The sequence below is a fragment of the Pezoporus occidentalis genome, unplaced genomic scaffold (assembly GCF_034315485.1).
Source record: "Pezoporus occidentalis ecotype Australia unplaced genomic scaffold, CSIRO_AGI_Poc_V1 ctg52, whole genome shotgun sequence".
Lineage (NCBI taxonomy): Eukaryota > Metazoa > Chordata > Aves > Psittaciformes > Psittacidae > Pezoporus > Pezoporus occidentalis.
This window is the reverse complement of record NW_026915858.1, coordinates 1,526,696-1,548,280: the sequence shown is the minus strand read 5'-3', so window position 1 is coordinate 1,548,280 and position 21,585 is coordinate 1,526,696. Positions and strand designations below refer to the sequence as shown.

The 21,585-nt window shown below is 39.6% G+C and overlaps 1 protein-coding gene across 9 annotated transcripts in view; it reads right to left on the bottom strand.

Annotated features, from left to right (window-relative positions):
• RGS7 (regulator of G protein signaling 7) overlaps positions 1–21,585 on the bottom strand; it is a 275,987-nt gene that overhangs the window by 8,808 nt on the left and 245,594 nt on the right. For 4 of the 9 annotated variants that reach the window (XM_062637376.1, XM_062637369.1, XM_062637372.1 and 1 more), the window contains one exon: positions 19,831–19,920. In XM_062637376.1, coding sequence (XP_062493360.1) covers positions 19,831–19,920 — 90 coding nt within the window. Of the gene's footprint in view, positions 1–8,780; positions 9,452–17,165; positions 17,725–18,528; positions 19,921–21,585 lie in introns of those variants that run through there. The other 5 variants (XR_009968236.1, XR_009968238.1, XM_062637370.1 and 2 more) reach the window with 5 other exon arrangements.

Below are 21,585 nucleotides of genomic sequence, written 5' to 3'. Positions count from 1 at the left end.
CCCTATGCCCTCCTCCCGGCTTCTGGGAAGAAGGCTTTAAGGAGCGCCTGTGCTACACAAGGATAACAAATGTTTTAATTGCTGATGCTGGAAGTGAAACTGCAGTTGCTGCCCAGCAACTTGTATCATCACCATGGCTCAGGGTTTAGAGAAGGAAAATTAAATCGGGTTGGTTTGTTTCCTATGAACATTGGCTCTCGGCATGAAAGTCAGCAAGACACAGCAACGGAAAAAAGAAACAGAAAAAAAGAAAGCATATGATCACTTCAGAACTATTGCAGGGGAAAAGTGAAGAAAATTATTTTAACTTTCTTCATTTCCAATTCTAAGCTCTACTTATATTTTCCAAATAATGGGCTATAATGGATACCAAAAATGTCTCATCCAATAAGTTTGTATCATCAGTATTTTTCATATTCAGCATTACACAAGTCAAAGTAAGTAATACCATTCAGGTTACTCATTTTTCCTCAGCAGAATTAAAATTTTAGCCTCTCGTATTGAACGAGAACAGCACGGATACACCAGCCGTGCTGGTGCTGCCTTGTCCGTACCAATATGACAGAAGAGTATCCAGGAGGGCGCACTGTTAGGAGAAGCCATTTCTGCATCACAGGAAGGACTGCTGCTGACAGCTCCTTTCTGCCAGAGCAAGAAGCAGGCAGCTGCCACTGTTGCTGGATGCACGAGACCATGAGGCCTCAACAATGAGTAACGAGCTCCATCCTGGTGCAGGAGCTTTCAGGAACTGGAAAAGGATGCAACTTCTATGGGCAACACTGGACTTTTTCACCATGCTGGGCATGGAAAGGCCTTTTCTTTTCTTCTTTTTTTCACACAACACAATTGGGGCAGCACATCCAAAATCTCTGTTTAGATGAAAAATAAAAGCAGCAGGCTCTACATGGTTTGCAGGGTACGTAGAACAAAGTCCTCCTGTCTTCCCAGTGCTGTCCCCCATGTCAGGCAATGCCACCAAACACACGAGTGTCCTGTGGTCTCTGGCTCCTCTTCTGTTTTCTCCTGATGCTTCACTAGTCACAGCATTAAACACAGAATAGGAGGAGAGCAGCCATCAATGATTGCTCTCAAGATAGAGAAATAAATGATAGCTATAACAAGAGGCAGGTGGTGGGCCTTGATTTCACTATTCCAGCTGTTACTTTAATGCTCCTTTTTAATTTTTAACACTCTTCTTTTGCCCTCTCCCTCTCTCTGTTTTATTCCTTGAAGTCTTCTGGCCTACAAACCCTTGTTTTTTTATTTCTCATTAAAAGACACAAAGAGATCAAAGCCACTCTTCCTAGTCCATGCAGTTGGTGGGAAGAGGTTGCCTTCAAAAGCTTTCTAGAAAGAAAGGTGAATTCCCAGCACATGGTGGGGTCTGGGGCTGTAGAAGTCCAAACCATCTTTCAAAAAATCCCCCAAACCCATGGGTACCGAAAAGGTACCACAGCTGACATCCAGCTATCAAGCACAAGCATACCTGCTGAGCAAAGAGCAAGGATACTTTAAAGTCAGTCTTACAGGTTTCACATCCCTGACTTAAGGGGAAGTATGCTGGGAGTTTGGGGCAGGGAGAAACAGTGAGAGATGCCAGCAGAGACACTGAAAGGTCAGCAGATGCTCCATGCCCCTTGCTGATGGGAATAGCAAAGTGCAGTTTTAACACGGCAATGGGATTTAAGCAGAGAGTAAAGGGCAATTTGTTTTTCTACTCAGCTCTGACAAACAGCAGAATAAATATCTAAAATTCATAACTTCCACATTTTTGTTTTGGTTTTGCTATTTTTTTCCCAATAAAATGAATACTGCTAATACACAAGTATACAGAAACGGTGATATGGGTCTGTATGACTTGAATTGCCCTTGGAAGAAGTCCTTTGGAAGAAAATATAAGTGTGACATTTTAAGTTTTATTATTATAGGAAGAAACAGAGATAGTAATGAAAATCCCCCCTGCACGCAAATGTGCTGCTGGGAGAGCAGCAGCAGCTACTGTCTCATGCCTGGCGTGTCCAACAGTGACAGAAAAGGATGAGGAAAAAGATTAAGAAGGAAAGCAATGGAAGAGAGATTAGGCAAGGCCTTGCTCATCAGGAACACAGCAAGGTTGTTGAAGTACTTCAGGTAAGGTGCAGGAAAGAGAAATGGAGCTTCCCAAAATGACCTAGGAATTACAACCTTAATTGTTTCCTAACCCAAATTTCTGGAACCCATTTCCCTTGCAATATCTATCTAATTATCTGCACTGTATCTTCAGCAGTTTACTTTGCTGCTAGTGTCACCTTTTAAAACACCAGATAATTTTAAATAAAGTCTACCCATTGATGAAATTCCACATTTATATCCCTTCACCCCCAAAACCTGATCTGTGATTTAAGTACATGAGCTTCCATAAGCCCATTCGTTATCTTCACTGCAGCTACCTCCCAGACCAGTATAAACCAGGACTTAGAAAAATAGGCATGGGCTTAACTCTTCCTTCCTGCCTCCCACAGACTGTTTGATAGGAGACCAAGATTCTCTGCATCGTTCTGTGGACCTCCCTCACCTTGCTGTTACCATGAAAGAAACTGAAGCTCCCAGTTTATTTGGAACCGCAGTTCCTGGAGTGAATGACATGAGTACCTGCCCCCTTCCTTCCCCCAGCCCAAGGACACCCGGGGGTGTGACCCTCCTGGTACAAGGGCTTTACAGAGAGACTTGGAGAACAGTTTAAACAAAGGTGGTAACATTACTAACAGCCACTCCATGATCTATTGCCATGCCATGGCATGCCAGACTAGCTTTTGAATGCCTAATCCTTAGTCCTGCTGCCAAAGTAAGGATTTTATGAACCTCTTCTGTCTGATGCACAGAGGAGCTTAGGGCAGTACCTCAGGTGTTTAGAAACGCCTCTGTGTGCTTATGTCTGAATCCTCACCAGCATCTCCAAGAGAGAGGAGTTTGGGGCAGCAGTGGCTAGTGGAGGAGTGGAGAGCTGGTGGCAGCAGGGTGGGGAAGGGAAAGGCAGGCAGCCATAGGCAGGGTGATTCCCTGCGATCAGACCACTGTCAGAGGCATGTTCTACCTCAGCCCTGGCCCTAGCACTGGCCTGCCTTTCCTTTAATGCTTCCTTTTTTTTTTTTTTTTTTTTTTTTTTTAGCCTGTAATTTCTTTCAATTCCATGAAAGATAAAACAGAGGAGGGAAGTGTAAAGAGCATTAGTGAGCACCATAGGAACACACAGGAGGGATCAATGGAGCGAGGATCAGGGGAACAAAGGAAAAGGAACATAAAAGATGGAGAATCCTAAAAAAGATGTTACTGAGGGGGAGGAGAAGAAAGAGATGAATCATACAAAGATAAGCACATCAGAAGAGATGAACTCAAAAAGGGTCAGAGATTTCAGGTTATACATTCCTCTCAGCAGAAAGGTAGAAAAGTAAGTTACACTAAATATGCCATTGCCACACATCTGTTAAAAAGGAAAGGGGAAAAGGCATAAAGAGGTGGATATAAAAGATATGTGCATAATGAAATGCCTCGTTTATGTGACATACATGCAGAAGAAGCACCCACAAGGTTAAGAGGAAGGGTGGTAAAGAGTATCTATTTTGAAAGCTGACATCTGTGATGAATCGAATGAGAGATTTGAAAATCTAGTCAAATCAAACAGGAGCCAATGAAGGTGAATGCAGCAGAATATATTCTGGGAGCAACGAAAAAGTGCAATAAAAATTGTGCAAATGCCACTAACAAGGTAACATTTACAATCGTGTCTTAATATTTGATATTTACTGTCCATGTCCACACTTGTAAATAAGGACTATCATCTAGCATTTGAGCAGGTTCTCAGGATTTATTGTCACAGCAATTTCTCTTAGCAATTTATACATACAGATCCCTTACGGCAAATAGTGACAATGGCACTTGCTCTCATTCATGCTTTAGAGAATCAGGCTGCAAATTCCTCACTCTCACCACACAAAAAGATACCCCCAGGTAAGAGGACTACAAGTATTTCACAGGTTAATATCAAAAAAGGTAAGTGATCTTAGGAAAAGAGATGGCCTGAAAAATTAGGATACTACTCAATGGACAACAGAAGAGGCCTCACTGACCCAGGAAGACTCAGCTACACACAAAGGAGAACAACCACCTATGTTTTAGTGCAAAGGATCTGGGTGTCACTGTGCCACATGCATAAGCTGGCACAGTTCAGTAGTGGCCACCTACTGCAAAAAGGGCAATCTCACAGCTGTGTATGGACAGAAGTACAACAGCAATCCTCTGCCCTCCTCCTGTAAAACCTGTGTGAGAGCCCTGCAGCCTGCTCTGGGCACTGTCCTGCAAGAAAGCTGTAACGCCCCCCAGCCTGGAGGAGAGCAATGAAGTCATTCACCACTTCAGAAAACAGCAGTAAAGAAAGGAAAGGAGGCTGTGATGTTGCAACGGCCATTTATGTACTTGAGCAAAAAGGTAGAGAACATTTTATAGTGATTGTAGCAGCCTGGTCAAAATAAATGGATAAATTGAAGCAAAGAAGATTTAGTTTAGATACCAGGAAATAAACTTCATAGTGGCAGAGATAATGACTAGAGAGACTCTGCAGCTCTCAAGACAATGACTGTACAAACAAACCCATTTATTTGCACATCACCTGAGGACTCTACAGTCCAGAACAGAACAAGGAGGGGGAGCTCAGTCCCAGAGAGATCATCCTTGCTTCCCCTCCATCTCTTTGACAGTGGGAATTCAGCCTACCTTCAACTCACAGGAGACAAAAGCATTAATCTATTCAGCACAGTCAGATCAAAAGGCAGATTGGTACAATTCATAACCACTTAGCAATTTGCTTATATAAATTGTGGACATGGAATACGTTCAAAGAAGTTGTTGATAATTTCCCTTGAACATCCTGGGATTAAAGCTTTATTTTATATACGTTCCTATAGCTATTAACTTTCCTTTAGAGAAACTTCTGTGTTTTATGCACCTAATCAGACCAGTGTTAGTTCTGTGCACAACATCTCTAGCTAAAAGGGACATTAAAAATATAGTAATTTAAAAATCTAAATTCAAACAGCTGTTAGTCACTTAGCAGAAAGATATGTAATTGGAAGAGCCACACATAAATCACTGGTCATTCCCAACTCCTCATTCCAGGTACCTAAAGAAAACAGCTTTCCCTCAGGTTAGTTATCTGCCTTGGCGCTATTTTCTTTTTTTTAATAACTAAACAACCTAAATGCACTCCTAAAAGTCTCATTTTCTGGAACTGATTTTAGCCCTCCAGTTTGTTATTTCTTGGGGGACTATTTGGCATTTATGTATGTCATTATTTCAAACAATACAAGCGGTACAATCTGAAAAAAAAGTAATTACAGATACTTGGTATTAATTGCTTTCTAGTCAAAAAAACTGTCATTAAAGGGCCACCTGCAGTTGATCTTGTCTGACTTTTGGGTGGTTTTGATTCCAGCTCTGCACAGCCATGGCTAGCAGGCTGGGAATCCACCAGCTGCATTCCACCTCTCGATCAGTTCACCAATTCTCCTCCCTTGTTGGTTTTGTTCTGGTCACTACAATTAACTCCCACTTCTTGCTCCTGTATTCACCTCCAGCTCATTAATTTTTGGCCAGTCTCCATTATCGTTTCAGCTCAGCATTCTGCAATTTCTCTTGTCACTGTTTAAGGCCTTGTTCCTCCCTCTTTGGTTTTGTAGGATTGAAGGACAATTTTCAATTGCACCTCACAAAATAATAGGTGAATATTTTGCTGTTATCAGGTGGGTGCTAGGGAAGCTCACATATATCTCACCAGCTGTTTTCCTTCCCAGGCTGGTCTGGGAGCACAAAGCAATCTCAAGGCTGCAGCATCATCAGCAAACAATTCTTTCCCCTGAAGGCTTAAGAGTTGCTTTTATGCACAGGCATGCATGAGGAACAAGGTGTCTGATGAACCTCAACTTCTCAGGTGGAAGCTGTCAGCACTACGTTGTTATTTTAATGACTATTACAATTAATATCTCCCAACAGAGGGTATTTATGGCTTCCTGGGCAAAGCCAGATGGCACTGATTGATGGCTCTTCCCCAGGAGACAGAAAAGTGGTCCCTCCAGATTGGGTTGCTCTCTAGGTCCTTTTTACCCCATTGGACTTGTGGCCTCATTGAAATTCCTAATAGGTATATTACAAACAAGCCTTAATCTGAGTTAGTCTTAATTCTAGAAGTGGATCTTCACCTAGACTCATACAATCATAGAATAATTAGGGTTGGAAAGGACCTTAAGATCATCTAGTTCCAACTCCCCTGCCATGGGCAGGGACACCTCACCCTAAACCATGTCACCCAAGACTCTGTCCAACCTGGCCTTGAACACCACCAGGGACGGAGCATTCACAGCCTCCCTGGGCAATCCATTCCAGTGCCTCACCACCCTTACAGGAAAGAACTTCTTCCTTATATCCAATTTAAACTTCCCCTGTTAAATCCATTACCCCTTGTCCTATCACTGCAGTCTCTAACGAATAGGCCCCCTTCAGATACTGGAAGGCTGCTATGATGTGGCAACAGATATTTACCTTTTTCTCTGGGGGAAGCAAAAGGAAGTTTGTGCCTATTTAGAGTTTTCAGTACAAGTATGGTATCACTGGCAGGTGACAGTGATCAGGTGAAGTATCCAAGGTTGCAGACAAACCCTTTAAAAATCAGGTAGTGGACAGATTTTATTTGGGCCAAATTCACTCGTGTAACAATGGAGTTGAAAACTAAACTCAAATTAAACCTTAATAGAGCTCCCCAACTACTTTGAAATCCTTATTAGTATTGCATCTTTTTACTTTGCAGACACTGTTAAAACCTGTGCAAATCCAGGGAAAGACAGCCATTCAATAGTGACTTCGCATTTATTGAGAGGGCAGAACCAGCACAAGTACAAAACGGGTTCAGGGATACAAGTGCTCCACATCTTTTTATCAGCCAGTTGGTGTTGCAAAGTGATTTGGGTTGGGGGGGGCAAATCTTAGGGAAAAGCTGCATGAATTACCTAATGCATGAATTTGAAACATTAGTTATTTGAAGGGAGTGATTCTTGAAAGCAGACACTGGTATCTAATCAGTTAACTCCTAAGGCAAAGCAGGCAATACCAGCTGATGCAATTGGTGGCAGCAGGAGTTTGGAAATAAATACCTCTGTTTGGCACTAAGAAGCAAAGCAGAGCTCAGATTTCTGTGGATTGCCTGGCCCCAAGTTCATGCCTCAGAGCTCACATTTCTGTGGTAAAGGATAAGAAAATCTCAGAGTTTAGGATCTGGGGTTCAGTGTGGCTATTTATTAAAATTCATCTGGCCTCCCTAGACTGTGAATATTTTGTGTTGACCTAAATGGAGTTCATGACAAATTCAAGCTCTCATGGGGCATTTCCAGTGTTTTCTGATTAAAGCTTAATAGAATTATGCTAGCAAAACGTGAGACACTTGAAAGCAGTGGTTATCATCCTAGCTAGAAACCAGAAACACAGTGGCATGTGAAAACAAACAACAGATAAAAATCCCAAACCTCCAGAAACCCAAACTGAGCAAAACCTGGGGAACATCCACTGATTTATAATGTATTTTGTCCTGGGTTCAGCCAGGCTACATCCAGGGCTATGGCTGCACCAGGCTACCAACAGAGCCAGCAGAGAAGCGAGCATTCCCTGCAGAAGGCAGCTCAGCTACCTTCTGCCTACACAGCTTCTCTGTGCGTGAGCCCTGTCCCTAGCAGCAACAATGCAGGTACGTATCTGACGTCAAATGAAGTGACGCTAGCATTACTGTATTCAAATTTATTCTTATTGTGTCTATGACTGTCACACTGTGCATTTTTAGATTTGGTACTCCCTTCAAAACAAGACTCCTGTTTCTCAATATTAAACTAAAGTCAGTATGAAGGATGGTGATAGAGTTGGCTGTCCTGAGTCTCTCCTGTGTATTGCTAAAAAGGCTTGTTTGTCCTATGCACCCTACCATGACCTGGAGGCATTAGCATTTTGTTGTTTGACTCATTGTTTTTCTATTCGGAGTTCTGCCTACACTCCTTACATCATCTCTGCCAGTCAAAACTGCTGTTTCTTAGGCCAAGCAGATTTCTGGTTACAGCTCAGTTTAGCTTCAAAAGATCCATATCTGCAACCTCATGGGAAATGCCTAAATGCTCTCATAAACCTGGCAATAGGTCTCTGTGAGTAAACTCAGCAGTATATATTCAACAGGACACCTGAAGAGAGCCCTTGAATTAAAATGACAGCTTCCTGGGTTGCTAACCAAGGTTTGCTCTACAGACAATACACTTACCACTCCCAAAACACTACCTTTTAAGTTTAAAATGTTGCATTGGATCACAAGTGACAAGGAGGAAGAAACACTGTCCTTGCATTAGCAAATATGCACTTGTGTTCTCAGCCAGCTTTGTTTATGTCTGTTCCTAAAGAAATGCAGGTCAGTCGACCTGGTCTTGGGTAGTGACTGAATCACTGTGCAGGCTGCACTATGACAGAACGAGTCTAGCTTAAAGAAAACTTTGCTTATGTGATGATGAGCAAGCTGGAAAGGTCTCTCTGCTGCTAGCTTGATAAAAAGAAAAGAAAAAGTAAATGATTATCAATAAAGTGTGTTTGATTAGGTGTCACCGAGAGAAAGAAAATGCCATTTCATGTCACTTTTTAGAAAGCACAAGATGTGTAACGTTTGGGGATGATTTTGCTCTTGACTGATCTTCAGATTCAATATTAAAATCTCAAACTTCCCAAAGGAAAGAGATTCTGCATCTTTTAATGAAAGATAAAACAACAATATAAACATACACAAATTTACAGAGAAAGGATCAGCTTTAATACATCTGGAGTAAAAGGTGTTCTTTTTTAAATATGGTATAAAAATAAATGCAAGAAACATTAACAGAGAATATACAGACAACAGACAAAGACACAGGCTTTCTTTCTCAATGTGAATACATCAGTGAAATGAAACCTTCTGTGCTAATTTATTGTGCAATAAATGTGATGCCATATGTATATTTATTAATATATGCATTTTTTACATTTCTTCCAGGTTTTGATTGACTTTTTTTTTTTTTAATAAACTGTGCCTAGCAGAAGCTTTTTTTTCACTGTACTTCAGCTTGCAGAAAATAAAAAGACACAGATCCAGCTTGATATGAAGGAGGAAGTGAGCAGACAGTTTTCGAAATGGTGGCATCGAAAGGCTAGAGAGTCCCTCGGAGTCTGTAATGCCTTAGTATACACAAAAGAAAACAAGTCAGGTCCTTGCTCATGCAACATCTTGTTCTACTGTCCTCTGAGTCAGGCAATCAGTGAGCTACAAAGTATGTATAATGATTTGAGTCTGCTTCCATGCTACAAGGTGATCCTTTTAGTAGGACTGCACTAGACTGGTTAACCTCTTTGATGTGAGCGATTTCCCCTGAGGAAAAGATAAAAACAAAAAACAAAAACAGAAAACAGAGGCATGATCACTGCAAACCTGTTCATCAGCAACCACTCAGTGTTGCCACATCACTGTCAAATAACTAGGGGCACCAACTGGAGTCTGTCAAATCTTAAACCACTGGAAACCCTTATGCTGAAAACACCTGCACTGCAGCCAGCCAGGTTGTTTCACAGAATAAACCAGCAAATTTAAAGGCCATTTTTGAACGAGATTGGTTTTGGCTGATGATAAACTAATGCTGAGGGTTTTGCTGTCAGTCGTACTCAGAACTTGAAGGAGTAAGAGTGCCTTGTGCTACAAAGATGAACGTGCAAACTGCAGTAGCTCTGTCACAGAAGACAAAAAGCTACTTTAAAGTTAAGGTAAGAAAGTAAGAGGCAGATTGCATGTAGGTGGGAAAACAGCTTTTTCATGAATGCAGCTATTGGTTTGCTGAGACTTTATTTAGGGACATTGGTCAAGTGTACCACATGTGACTGCATAACACTGCTTTGAAGGTGTTTGGATTTCCACACTTTTATTTTCCTCATCATACCTCCTTTTGCAAGGATGCAGTTTCAGTTTTACAGTACGTTCTTTTAACAAGTTATAATGACTGGCCCGTAAGAGTTAAGCCTACAGCATGAAGAGGATGGTATTGGGTGTGTCACCATGGTATATTTCAGGCAGATTTGAGCTTTAGCTGAGCCAGACAAAAACCATGAAGCCATATAACAGGAATTAGTTCTCCTAAGACCACATAAAAGAAACAGCTCTCCTAGGGCCATCCTGCTATGGCTCTGATCCAACAGAGGCAGAGCTGGCACAGCAAGCTTACATCACTCCTCAAAATACCACTGGCATACCCTGGTAAGATAACACAAATAGATCATATCATTAAATAAAAGATGGCTCTAACTCTCCCGTTAGATACTTAATACTTACATTTACTGTATTAATTTTAACTGCACAACTCAGAAAAGTGAAACTGATTTCAAGGAGATTACAGTAACAAATACTGCAGCTATGGGGGAGATGTTACATTTTCTGCAGTAAATGGTAAATTAACTTATTCTGCCATATCAACGAGTTAAGTCATCTGCTGTATTATAACTCAGTAGAATTCCCCAATTTAATATCTATTGTCATTATTAATCAAATTTATGCTCACAGGAATCTGCAAGCTTGTTTCAAGCATTGGCTCAGAGGCAGTATATCAGAGTAGGTCTTCACAAAAGTAAGAGTAAATATTTTATTTTGTGCTATGAAATACAAGGTGAAAAAAACAGGATGAGTATTTCCCTTACAGTACAACTTTGAAGGGAACTCATGATCTGCAGTGTTGGGTTACACTGCCCATCCATCAGGTTCACTGTATCACCTGACAGTATTAATACTCACTGCTTCTGAAGACAGAAAGTGATCTTCCTGGCATGATGTCTGCCCTGTATTTAGGTTTAATTCTGTCACTTTTTACTTACATTAAATTCACAGCTTCTTGACCCTTGTTAACACTTAAGTTATGTTTTCCTCTAATGTAACAGGAAAGTTGTTATAGTGAGACATCTTTTCCTTTTAAAAAGTCAAAAAAGTCTCAACAATTGTGTGGTACTGGAATACAATTTCAAACAGCATGTCCAAAATTCAGTGTATTGTTAGGCAATTCATGATTGTCAGCTTGGACATAATCTCAGAAAATATTTAGCATATGCTTAACTTTGCCTTTCATTAAGTTTTTATGCTTAATTTTAGAGGTCTATAGGCCTGGCTACTTTCTGTAGATATGTACGAGTTCCCTTTAACACTGACCTGCATAAACCAGTTAAGACAATCAAACCAGGTATTCTCTACTAGTTAGTAAAACTATTTGCTCAATACTGCAAAGCTGCACCAGCTTTTATTGTGGGATAAAATCTGTGCAAATATTGGTTTTATTCACAACTGATTATCTGGGAGTTGCACCTTTCCTGGAATTTTTAGATGATCCACAACAAAATTCTAGCATCTCAGGAATTAATTGTGATACCACATAAACTAGGAAGATTTGACCTAAAAGCAGCACAAAACCTAGCTGTTAGTTGATCTGAATTGTATAACCTTATTCTACATATTATTTGAATTTTCCCCTATAGATACTGACAGCTGTCATGACTTTCTTTTTCCTGTGTTGTACATCACTTGCTTCCTGAATATTGCTGTTCTCTGAATACTTTTTCTCTTAAGCCCTACACTGATAGGAAATTCTTGGCGTGGTCCTCTCCTTCACCTCCCTTCCCTGCCTCAGAGAATATTACACTTCTAGATATGAAGTCTCCATCTGAACAACAACAACATATGTTCTTTTTCCAGGTATTAATAGTTCTAATTTATCTTATAGTTGGAAAAGTGATAGCTTAGAAGATACACTGTCCTTAAGAGATGTTCCATGTTTACTCGGAATCATACTTAGTTCTGTGATTGGGAAAATAAGCACATGTATTAAACACAGAATCCATGGCAGCCCCAAATACAGAATTATCCCACCTTTTTATTCAGGTCTGCAGGGATTTGTTATTTGTCAGTTTACAGAATGTTTATTTCAAATTTTGTTCCCGAGTATACTTTTACTTTAGCTCTGTATGTTAGGGTTTCAGAATTACCACTTCCAGAAGATTTCCAGATTTACTTCATTTACAGGCTGAAGTAAAGATCACCCCTCGTGGGTTGTATTTTAAAAGCTGAGCCTAGCTATTTCTTTCAGATACAGTGTTAATAGCATTTCCACAAGTCAAATTTTGATTTGGGAAAATACATCTAATAATCCACTTTTTAGAAGTGTAGCATATGAATCATCTCACATAGGGAAATGTTTCCTGTGCTAATGAGATTAAAGAACAATTGGAAAAGAAGTCAGAATTAGTAGCAGATATTTTTCTGAAGAATGGAAAGGAGATCCTTAATATTTTTCAATATATTCTTGCCGTTAATATTTAGAAGTATATGGCCAAATTCTGAACACGATTTTGGACTGTACTGGTGCACTTTGGACATATGAATTGAAGCTATTTAACAATTTTACTAATAATACACTAGCTAAAATGAGAACTGCATATCCTGACAAGGGTGTCAGAGATTGAGGAGGCAGCACAGCAGTTTAACAAGTACATCTAGGAATACTAAATCAACTGGCCTCAGTGTTCAGTCCCTACTTTAGTGTATAAACTGTTTAACATAGAATTGTCCTTCTATCTGTACTTTCAGAGAATTTAGGATGGAAATTACAAAATCATGTGCAGATGTTTAAGCTGCTAAATACAAACGTGCTGACTGACCTATTTATGCATCATGACACTAACATCTCAAATTAGCTGGCAAACAAGTCAGCAACAACTCTGTGGCTTATAAGAAATCAGTATGCAATTTATATAGGGACTAGAGCTGAAATGTATGGTATGGGAAGATCAAATCTTTTCTCTTTAGAAGATTCTCTTCTTTTCTGCTAAGCAACCTCAATGGTTCCTTTTTTCATGCTTCTTTATTGCCAGCACAGGTGCTACTCCCCAGGACCAGTGCTGGTAGAACTAGAAATGAGAACTTCATGCATCTGACCAGGAAACAGAGAAACAGTGTGAACCCTGCTGTGAGCAAAATAAGATGCAGAGAGAGAATCGACTGTCTTGCTCTCGCTATCCTATCCCTATCCATGACACACCTGCAGCCAGCTGGCAGCTCGGCCAGCATCAGCAGGGGAAGCTCCCAAGTGACATTGCAGTGCATCACATACCGAGCCAGTATAGAAACAGCCCTTGAGAGAAGCACATCTGGAGAGGCACAGGAGCAGAAACAGTAAGTCCCTCTCTAAGATTAGGCAGCTTTTGCTCCTTGAGCACAGGGGAACTGCTTTAGCACCGTGCAGCAGGTCAGGATTCTGCTTTGATTTCCCCGGGAGCACAGGACATTGCTCTCAGCCACCCATGCAGGTGTATTTCTCTTTCAGACATGTGAAGAGGGGGAGCAGGTTAGCACTTACTGAATTTGGGGCTCAAGCTGTCAGCGCAGCTGCAGTGCTAAGTGGTTGCATGTGGAGGAAAATCCTTTTGCCTATTGCAGGGATTTGCAGTCCTCTGTTCATTTCTCATTATGGCCATACTGTTTCCTGGAGCAGTCCATAGACAGGAAGGCAGCAGCTGAGTGACTGAGTTGCTATTTAAGCTCATTCCAAACTGGCTGACACTTCCAGTTTCTTTCTCATTTTGCACTGATCTTTACATTTACTGATGAGTAGCTCTCACTTGTGATTAAACTACAAACTCTTCCCAGATGGGGTGTATCTGAAGCGTGGGGTAACACATAAGGTTTTCCAAGGCACCAATGCACTAAAATATATTTAGTATACTTGTCCTAGGCTTGACCCCTCAGGTTTTTATACCTCTCGGCAGTTCTCCTTCCTGCAAGTAGCTTAAGACTCAGGTAAATGTGTGTCAGGTGGAAAATGGCAGACACTGGCCTAACACCTGAACAGTACACACTGGCTCCTCACTTAGAGGGACCTGGCTGTGCAAGTACTACTCCAGCTCTTCTCTTCCAGCAAAACAGCTTTGCTCCAGTCACTGCAGGGCAGGACAAGAAGGCTAGTCCACACTGGCAAGTCTTACAGGTGCTCTTCTTGATTTTCCTCATTAGCTTGGGCATCATTCCTAAAAACCCCATAACTAGATTTTTTGATTAATTATAAGTTCAAACTAAAAATTTCCATTAATTAGTCAGTTCTTTTTAATTAAAAATCAATAAGGCATCTTCCTCCTGAAATGGAAAAAGCCTTAATTTCTATAAATACTTATTATTTTTATTATTGTCAAAGAAGAAGCCTTGTGATTTTTTTTTTTTTTCTGACTATATTTATGTAAATTTTAGGAATGACCTGAAGTAAGTTCAAAGACTGGTTAGGATTTCTTCCATGACTGTACACTGAACATGAAGTCCCAAATGTGATACTGCATTGAAGCTTATTCACAATGATATTTTGAAGAAAAATCTAGCCGTCAGCAGCATTTCAGTGCTAGATGGATTTATGGTCTGGCACAATAGAGCCTTGTGTAAGTAAGTTTTACCTGTGCATATACAAAAAAATCCTTGATTAAATTGATGTATTGTCTGCCTTCTTTCTCAATAAAGGGACAGATTTTAACATGACAAGAGGTTACAATGGTTTAATCTAGAAAGTTTATCCCTCACTGATAAGAACTGAGGAAGCTATGAGCTTTAATTTCCATCTTTAAACCGTAATTTTCTATGTCAGGTGACATTGGACTGAGCCTCTGAAAATGTGCTGTTTTCAATGGCCTTCACATTTCCCATCTCATGCATGAAATGGGCTAATGTTTTTTCCCATGTGAACTCTTCAAAAGAATTTCATTTTTTTTAATGACACAGAAACATCTGATTTCCCTCTCTCCACTACTGTAGCAACCAGTGAAATTCTCAGTCTCCCTGACTTATGCCTTTAGCTTCTGTACTCACTTCCTTAGGGAGCTGCAGGTGACTAGACCTTAATTATTCCCAAAGGAAAACCTGAGTGGCTGAGCTGGCTGGGCAGGGGGGGGAGCACAGAGCACACTGTCACTGCTCCCATGCCTTGGAGTCAGAGCTGTGACACTTGTGGTTGCCCATGTTACTCCAAGGCAATGCACTTATCTAACGGCATCATTCCAGTGGTGCTGATGTGTATGGGCTCTGTATTTCCATGCAGTTCCCTGGAGTGTGAATAAGTGAGGCAAACTAAAGATGGCTGTGCTTACTACAAAATGTCAGATAATAAAGATTATGCATAGCAAATGCCAGTTTGCTATCACTTCATCTATACTGTATGTGAATCAGACCTGTTTCTAACACTATTAATATTGTCTATTGTGTACTGCCAAGGGCATTAGTGATTTTGCACAATAAAATCTACAGAGCAAGCTAGACGATGTTTTTTAAACTGAGCATTTAGGGCTTTCATAAAGTGCAGCAGCTTATTCAAAGTTTTCTGGAAAGAAAACTCTCCGTTGTCGAAGAAATGCAGAGCTGAGCCTAGGGTTTTTCCATGTATATAACTCCACTTTCATATTTTCCCCATCAGACTAGAACAATGAATCAATACACTAGGTTATTTACACTTAATCCCAGGAGCAGTACAGAGGGATTGTCTTTACAAAATTTCTAAACTTTCTATTTTAACAAATGCTTTATGTAGCAAGTATAACCCACTTTCAGGTATCACTGATCAGGAGCCTCTTATAGTCTTTGTCTTAAAAAAAATCAGGTTATGAATTACGAGGTCAACTTCTCAGGTTCAGTCCCTAGACACAAGCAAGGTTCCTGGGGTTTTTTAAACACTTCAGATGGAAAAAGCTGAGGTCTAATTTAGTTCAATACAAACCCACTTTGATATGTGAGAAAAAAGAAACCAGTGAAAATTAGTCTAAATTTTCTAATCCATCAGAGCAGAAGAGAAATTGTAATTTTCATCTAACAAAATCATTCAGCAATGACAGCGTTTATCCATGTTGTAGAAGACCTGTTTCACACCTATTTTCTGTATTAATCAGAAGAACAGATCTATACCTCAGTCCCTCACTTCACAGTTGAACAAGTTAATCAGTCCACTGTGGGATATTCTGAGAAACACTTCCCTCATACCCTGCTGTACCAGGGTAGATAATTACATATTATAAACTCATCATAAGTGGGAATAAGAATAGAAGAACAAGGATGCCTGGTGGCAAGGGTTCCTGGGGCAGTGGGTGATGTGAAGTCAGTTGTCTTGGAGAAAAGGTTTGCACCTGAGCATCCTGACAGAGTGGATTAATTTGCAAGCCTCAGAGCTGCCAATCTAATGGAGGATATAGATCTAGCAGCGACGTTTTACGTTGATACCTGACACGACTTGACAGACTCCACCCGGATTCACAGGTAGTAGTTTGAGGAAAAGCAAAACCACAGTTTTTATTTTATAGCTTGCTCTGTGAAAAAACAACCACCATCTTCTACTGAAGCACTAACACTTCACATCCAGAAATCCTCATTCCCATTTCTAGCTCACAGCTGGTTTACTGGGCCTGCCTTGCATCTCTGGCATCCTGCTATTCTGGTACTTCTGCCCTGAGATTAACACGATGAAAACTGGGCACACCTGCAGGGCATAATGCTTCAGTGTTTGTGCACAGAACTGCTGGTTGATCAGTAACACTGCTCTAAGAGGGATTATCAGAGAGTCCTCTTAATGCCTCCCAGTCTGTCTTCAGTCTTTTCCTTTTTGTGCTGTATTCTCCTCACATCTGTCTGCAGCTTGCTATTTTTTTTCCTTATAGCCATCTGTTTACATACTCTTTACCACAACCAGCTCCTGATCTGTGGGCTATTTAAACTCTCATGAATAAAAGCTGTTACTGATGCTTGCCAGGCACCATGACTGGGAACAAGCCTGACTCTCAGAGGTCCCAGATGCACTACCTACTCTCCACACTCTCTTTTATTAACATAGGCTCTTTATTAATATGAAACTTCCTAGGGGATTGTCATGTAACTACCATGTACAATTTTATCATGTACAATGTTGTTTTGTCAATCAACCTGCTTAGACAACACACAAATCACACTGCAACATGCTATGGCAACACCACCATGCAAAATAGAGGGGTTTTTGTTTCAATCATTGGGATAGTTTCCTTTGTGACTGTTTATTTACTTTTTAGTGTCCTTTACTGACTTTGTCCCATTGAATCCAAATTTCTTCCTGATTACAGTGGATTCAAAGCATATTACAGGAAGCCTTTACCTATAAGAAAGGTTAAAGAATTATGGTTTTGTTTTAACATGTGAGATATTCCCACAGCCTCACAAAATTTTCTTCTTTCACTGTGTTTACTTTTTTGGTTACTAGAAAGTATATATATATACATATATATATTTTAAATAGTGGGGGAAATACTCTTGAGCCTCATTATAGGGGAGGCAGTTTCTGAGAACTGCTTCTCCTTCCCTAGGAACTAAAAAACAAAAACCATGATCTTTGCTGAAAGCTCTCATATTTTTCATTTCAATACACACAGATCCACTAACCAGGTCACAAAAAAGCCACGGACGCACACACACACACAGCAGCGTCACCTGCACAATTCAACGGACAATGCAGACAAACTTGAGTATAATCCAAGATCTTTCTACCTCTTTCATAACAGGTTAGTGCTCGCCCTCAGTGTTGGTGTACAGTTTTTATGGCATGGGAAAATAGGGATGTTTCTGCCCTACAAAAATAAATGCGTTGAATGCTTTAGTTTGCACTTTCACAATGTTTAAAAAAGTCCAAAGAAACTGGATAAGTAAAAAGAATCCCACATATCAGGAAATCAGTGGATCTTTTGGCAGGTGGCAGGAGAATGCCCGCTGCAAATTTACCAGCCTTCATTATTACCTTTGTGAAACAGCTTCTGAAAATTATATATTAAAAAAATTAGTTCTTGTAGTCCATTATCAAAATGAAATCCCAATCAAACCCTTGCACACCATCAGCATGAATTCTTTGGTCCAGAAGAAGCTGTGCTAGACATTAAGGAAGATGGGAGAATTATTATTGCTTATTTTTCCCTGTGCCAAATTTAAAAAAAAAAAAGAAAAAAAGGACAAGCTCCTTTTTAGTTTAATAAAAAGGAGAGAGCATTGAAGTCTAATGCATTCAAACAGTGTTAGACTCAGTATTTTTGGAGGTACCAGAAAAAGGAACAACACCAAGCAGGTTTTCACAGATTCTACAATTAAAAAAAAAAAAATAAAAAGTGAATAATTTCATGCTTCCCAATGAAAAAACCATGTCTCCCAAAGGTCCATTCCTCCATGTGAGACTACTGAGGTCAGTGGGAAAGGGACTAGGGAGGAGGGGTTGTAATGAAAGCACATTATAAAACTGACATTCCTAGGAAAATTCACAAACTGTGATGAATACACTTTTAACTGTCAGGTTAAATAAGCAAAAAGGGAAAATAGGGTCAGTGAGGGGAAGGGGAGAAGGATGTCCCATCAAGTTTACTAGTCTTCCGAGGCAACAAACTTACCACATTGCGTGTGAATTTCTCAAAAGATGTTCGACGATCCAGAGTGTTTTCCAACTTAAATTTAAAATAATAATAATAATAAAAGAAAACAAAATAAAAAGGACGAGAAAAAGAAAAGCAAGAAAAAATGGAGTAGAAAAGAAAGATTGATGAAACAATGGACTGCAAAACAAGGTTTGTATAAATCAGGAAGCAAACACAGGTATGAAGCTATGGGAATCTGAAAAACAGGGGATGGGCAAAGCAGATAGAGTATTCAACAAAAAAAAATTTCACGGGGATTGAACTGGTTTGATTTAAAGAAAAACTGAAAATAAAAAGAAATAATGAAGTGCACATCTTGTGTTAATGAACTGACATTCACAAACTTAAGGACTTCACACGGACAGTTGTAGCTTTCTGGTATTTTCAACATCTCTCTCTATATTGGATCTTCAGAAATCAATGTTTGAACAAAAAACAAAATCACACAGTACTTTCATATAATTTTAGGTTGTCATTATAAACAGTAGAATGCTATGGTGTTAGTAACTACCTTGTTCCAGTAATGATCAGGGCCCTGATTTTGCAAGGCACAGGGCTCCCAGCTGGTTCTAGCAGATTACTATTTAGAGCCCACTATAAAAGTTTTTATCATGACTGCATTGCACAAGTTGTTCCACATACTCTGGGCTGTGTCTATTCAAAACTCATTCCACAATCTGGACTTTTTTAATCAAATATTACATACCAAGACATGAGCTTCTGTTTGCTGAAGTGTGACATGATCAGTCTTTTAAGTCAGATTCCTACCCTACTCAAAACTATTCATGTAATAATAGGGAAAGAAAGAGAATTAGGAAGCCCCTGTATTTATAGTTGAAATTAGAAGTTATTTATATGAATAAGATTGTTTCTAAACGCATTCTGTTTATAGGTGGAATAAAGAGAACAACAATTATTACATAAGCAAACTTGCAAACATGAAAGACTATTCTTCCGGGATTTTATTTTATTTTTTTAATGTATTTGTAAAGCACTTTGCAACTTAAGGTGCTTCATAACAGAGAAAACAGTACAATATGGGATGTAAAAATAAAAATAAGTTTTGCTAGATTAACTTATTGAAACATGCCCACATGCAGGATATATACACATATATGTATATCAAACTCCTGTGTGTATGTGACCCTCCAAACACGCCAAGCTGGTCACCTACCAGATATCCAGTTGCACTGGCACAGGGGAGAGAAGACTGAGTATTGTTGCAAACATAACCACTGCTTTGCACAGTGGCAAGACAAAGGCAAGATGGACCAATACCTTTTTCTTGGCCTGTAGCAGCTCCTGGTAGGCACTGGATCGTATAAAACGAGGATAAGAATCACTTTTCATCAGTTTGTAAATGTGCTCCTGAAAGGGAAAGAAGGAGCTGTTACTCCCATAAAAGAAGACCTAAGCAAAATAGGAGGCATTCATATATGTTTCAGTTGTGGAATGTATACCAGCTAGCACTATTTTGAATAGGAAGTCTTACAGGATAGCAGGTTAGTTTAGAGAGGATATCCCCTTGCTACTCTTGAAAACATCCTCTGAACAGATGTTTAGTTTGCTTTTCAGCTGACAATGTAATAAGGAAAATACATATGCAAATTGAAAACCAGGCTAATTCACTTTCCAAGTATTTATTCTTCAGAGGCATATGAAAATTTGGAAAACCTTATCCAGAAAACAAATGACACGGACAGTTTCTAGAGTGGTTTTTTGTGAGTTTTTCTTTTTTTTTTGAGCATTCTAATTTCTGTGAAATATGAAAAACTGTCTATAATGTTAAAAGAGAGATTTGTAGAAAAAGCTATAAAAATAGGAAATACTACCCAAAGTATTTTTAAACAATCTACTGAATTGTGTTAGCTGTATCTGGTTTATTTTTTACTTAAACCCTACCCTTTACTGTAGGAAAGTTGTAGCAGCAACCAGAAAATAACAAATAAACTGTAAAATAAATACTGTTTATCAGTTTGGTACTGCATAAAATTAGAGAATAGGAAAGAAAAATCCAAACAAAACCAAAAAAAAAACCAAATGACCTTGCTTGAAAATTAGGGCAAGGTTAAATTAAAGCAGTTTTTAATTTTTTTTTAGTATTAGAAAGTCTAGAAATGATTTTAAGTGCCTTTCACTGTATTTCTTGCACTAAGGAGAGAAATGCTGGTATATATTCAAAACTTAGGTTGGTTAATTTGGGGAGTTTTTATTCCACTCCGTTTCTACAAAAGCAGACAATACAGCCAACAGAGAGAAAAAAGGACTCTGCTCCTGTTCTACATATCAATGGTAACGGGCATTAGAATGTTATTTCTGTGCAAAATATCAATCCCGTAAAAGCAAGAATAAATTAGGCTGTATTGCTAATGCACATGAGCTGAGAATTGAGGCTGGATGTTATTTAGCACAATCAGTCTATTTTTACTTATGTATCACTTTCATTTGACAAGGAGTTCCATGACATCATCTTTCAAGTCCAGAAATACTTTTCAAAACATTTTTAACCCCAGTTAAACGACCTGCTGGCTACCAGAATGACTTATAAGTGGTCTCTTCCCAACTGGCAAGCCATAAAGAGCCCACTGCAGAGGCAGAGCCCTACCTCTGACAAAACCCTGCCACTTCAGGGGGCGCGTTCAGTAACAATGTCCTAAAGCTTCAAGTCAGAACACCACAGGTACAGTCTGCCCCCTTTCCCAGAGAAATGGAGGCTTCCAGCTTCAAGTTGTATGCTGAACTGGATCAAATAAGCGGAAGTCTGACAGGAGGAAAAGTCCTGCTTCCATAAGGGCTGCATATTCCATGCCTTTCATAAAAAAGCCCAGGGAGATCTGGAAGTAAAATGGTGTTGAAATTTTACACCTATTAAAAAAACATAAATTTGATACTGACAAGGAATTCAGTTGTCCTTTACTGACTCAACTGCGAAGACATATTTTTTTAAAACCTTTAATCTTGCTAAATTGTTTATTTGTGTAACTTAAGTCTTCGCTATATGCTGCATTCCTAACTCTCATGGGGGTCAGCAGA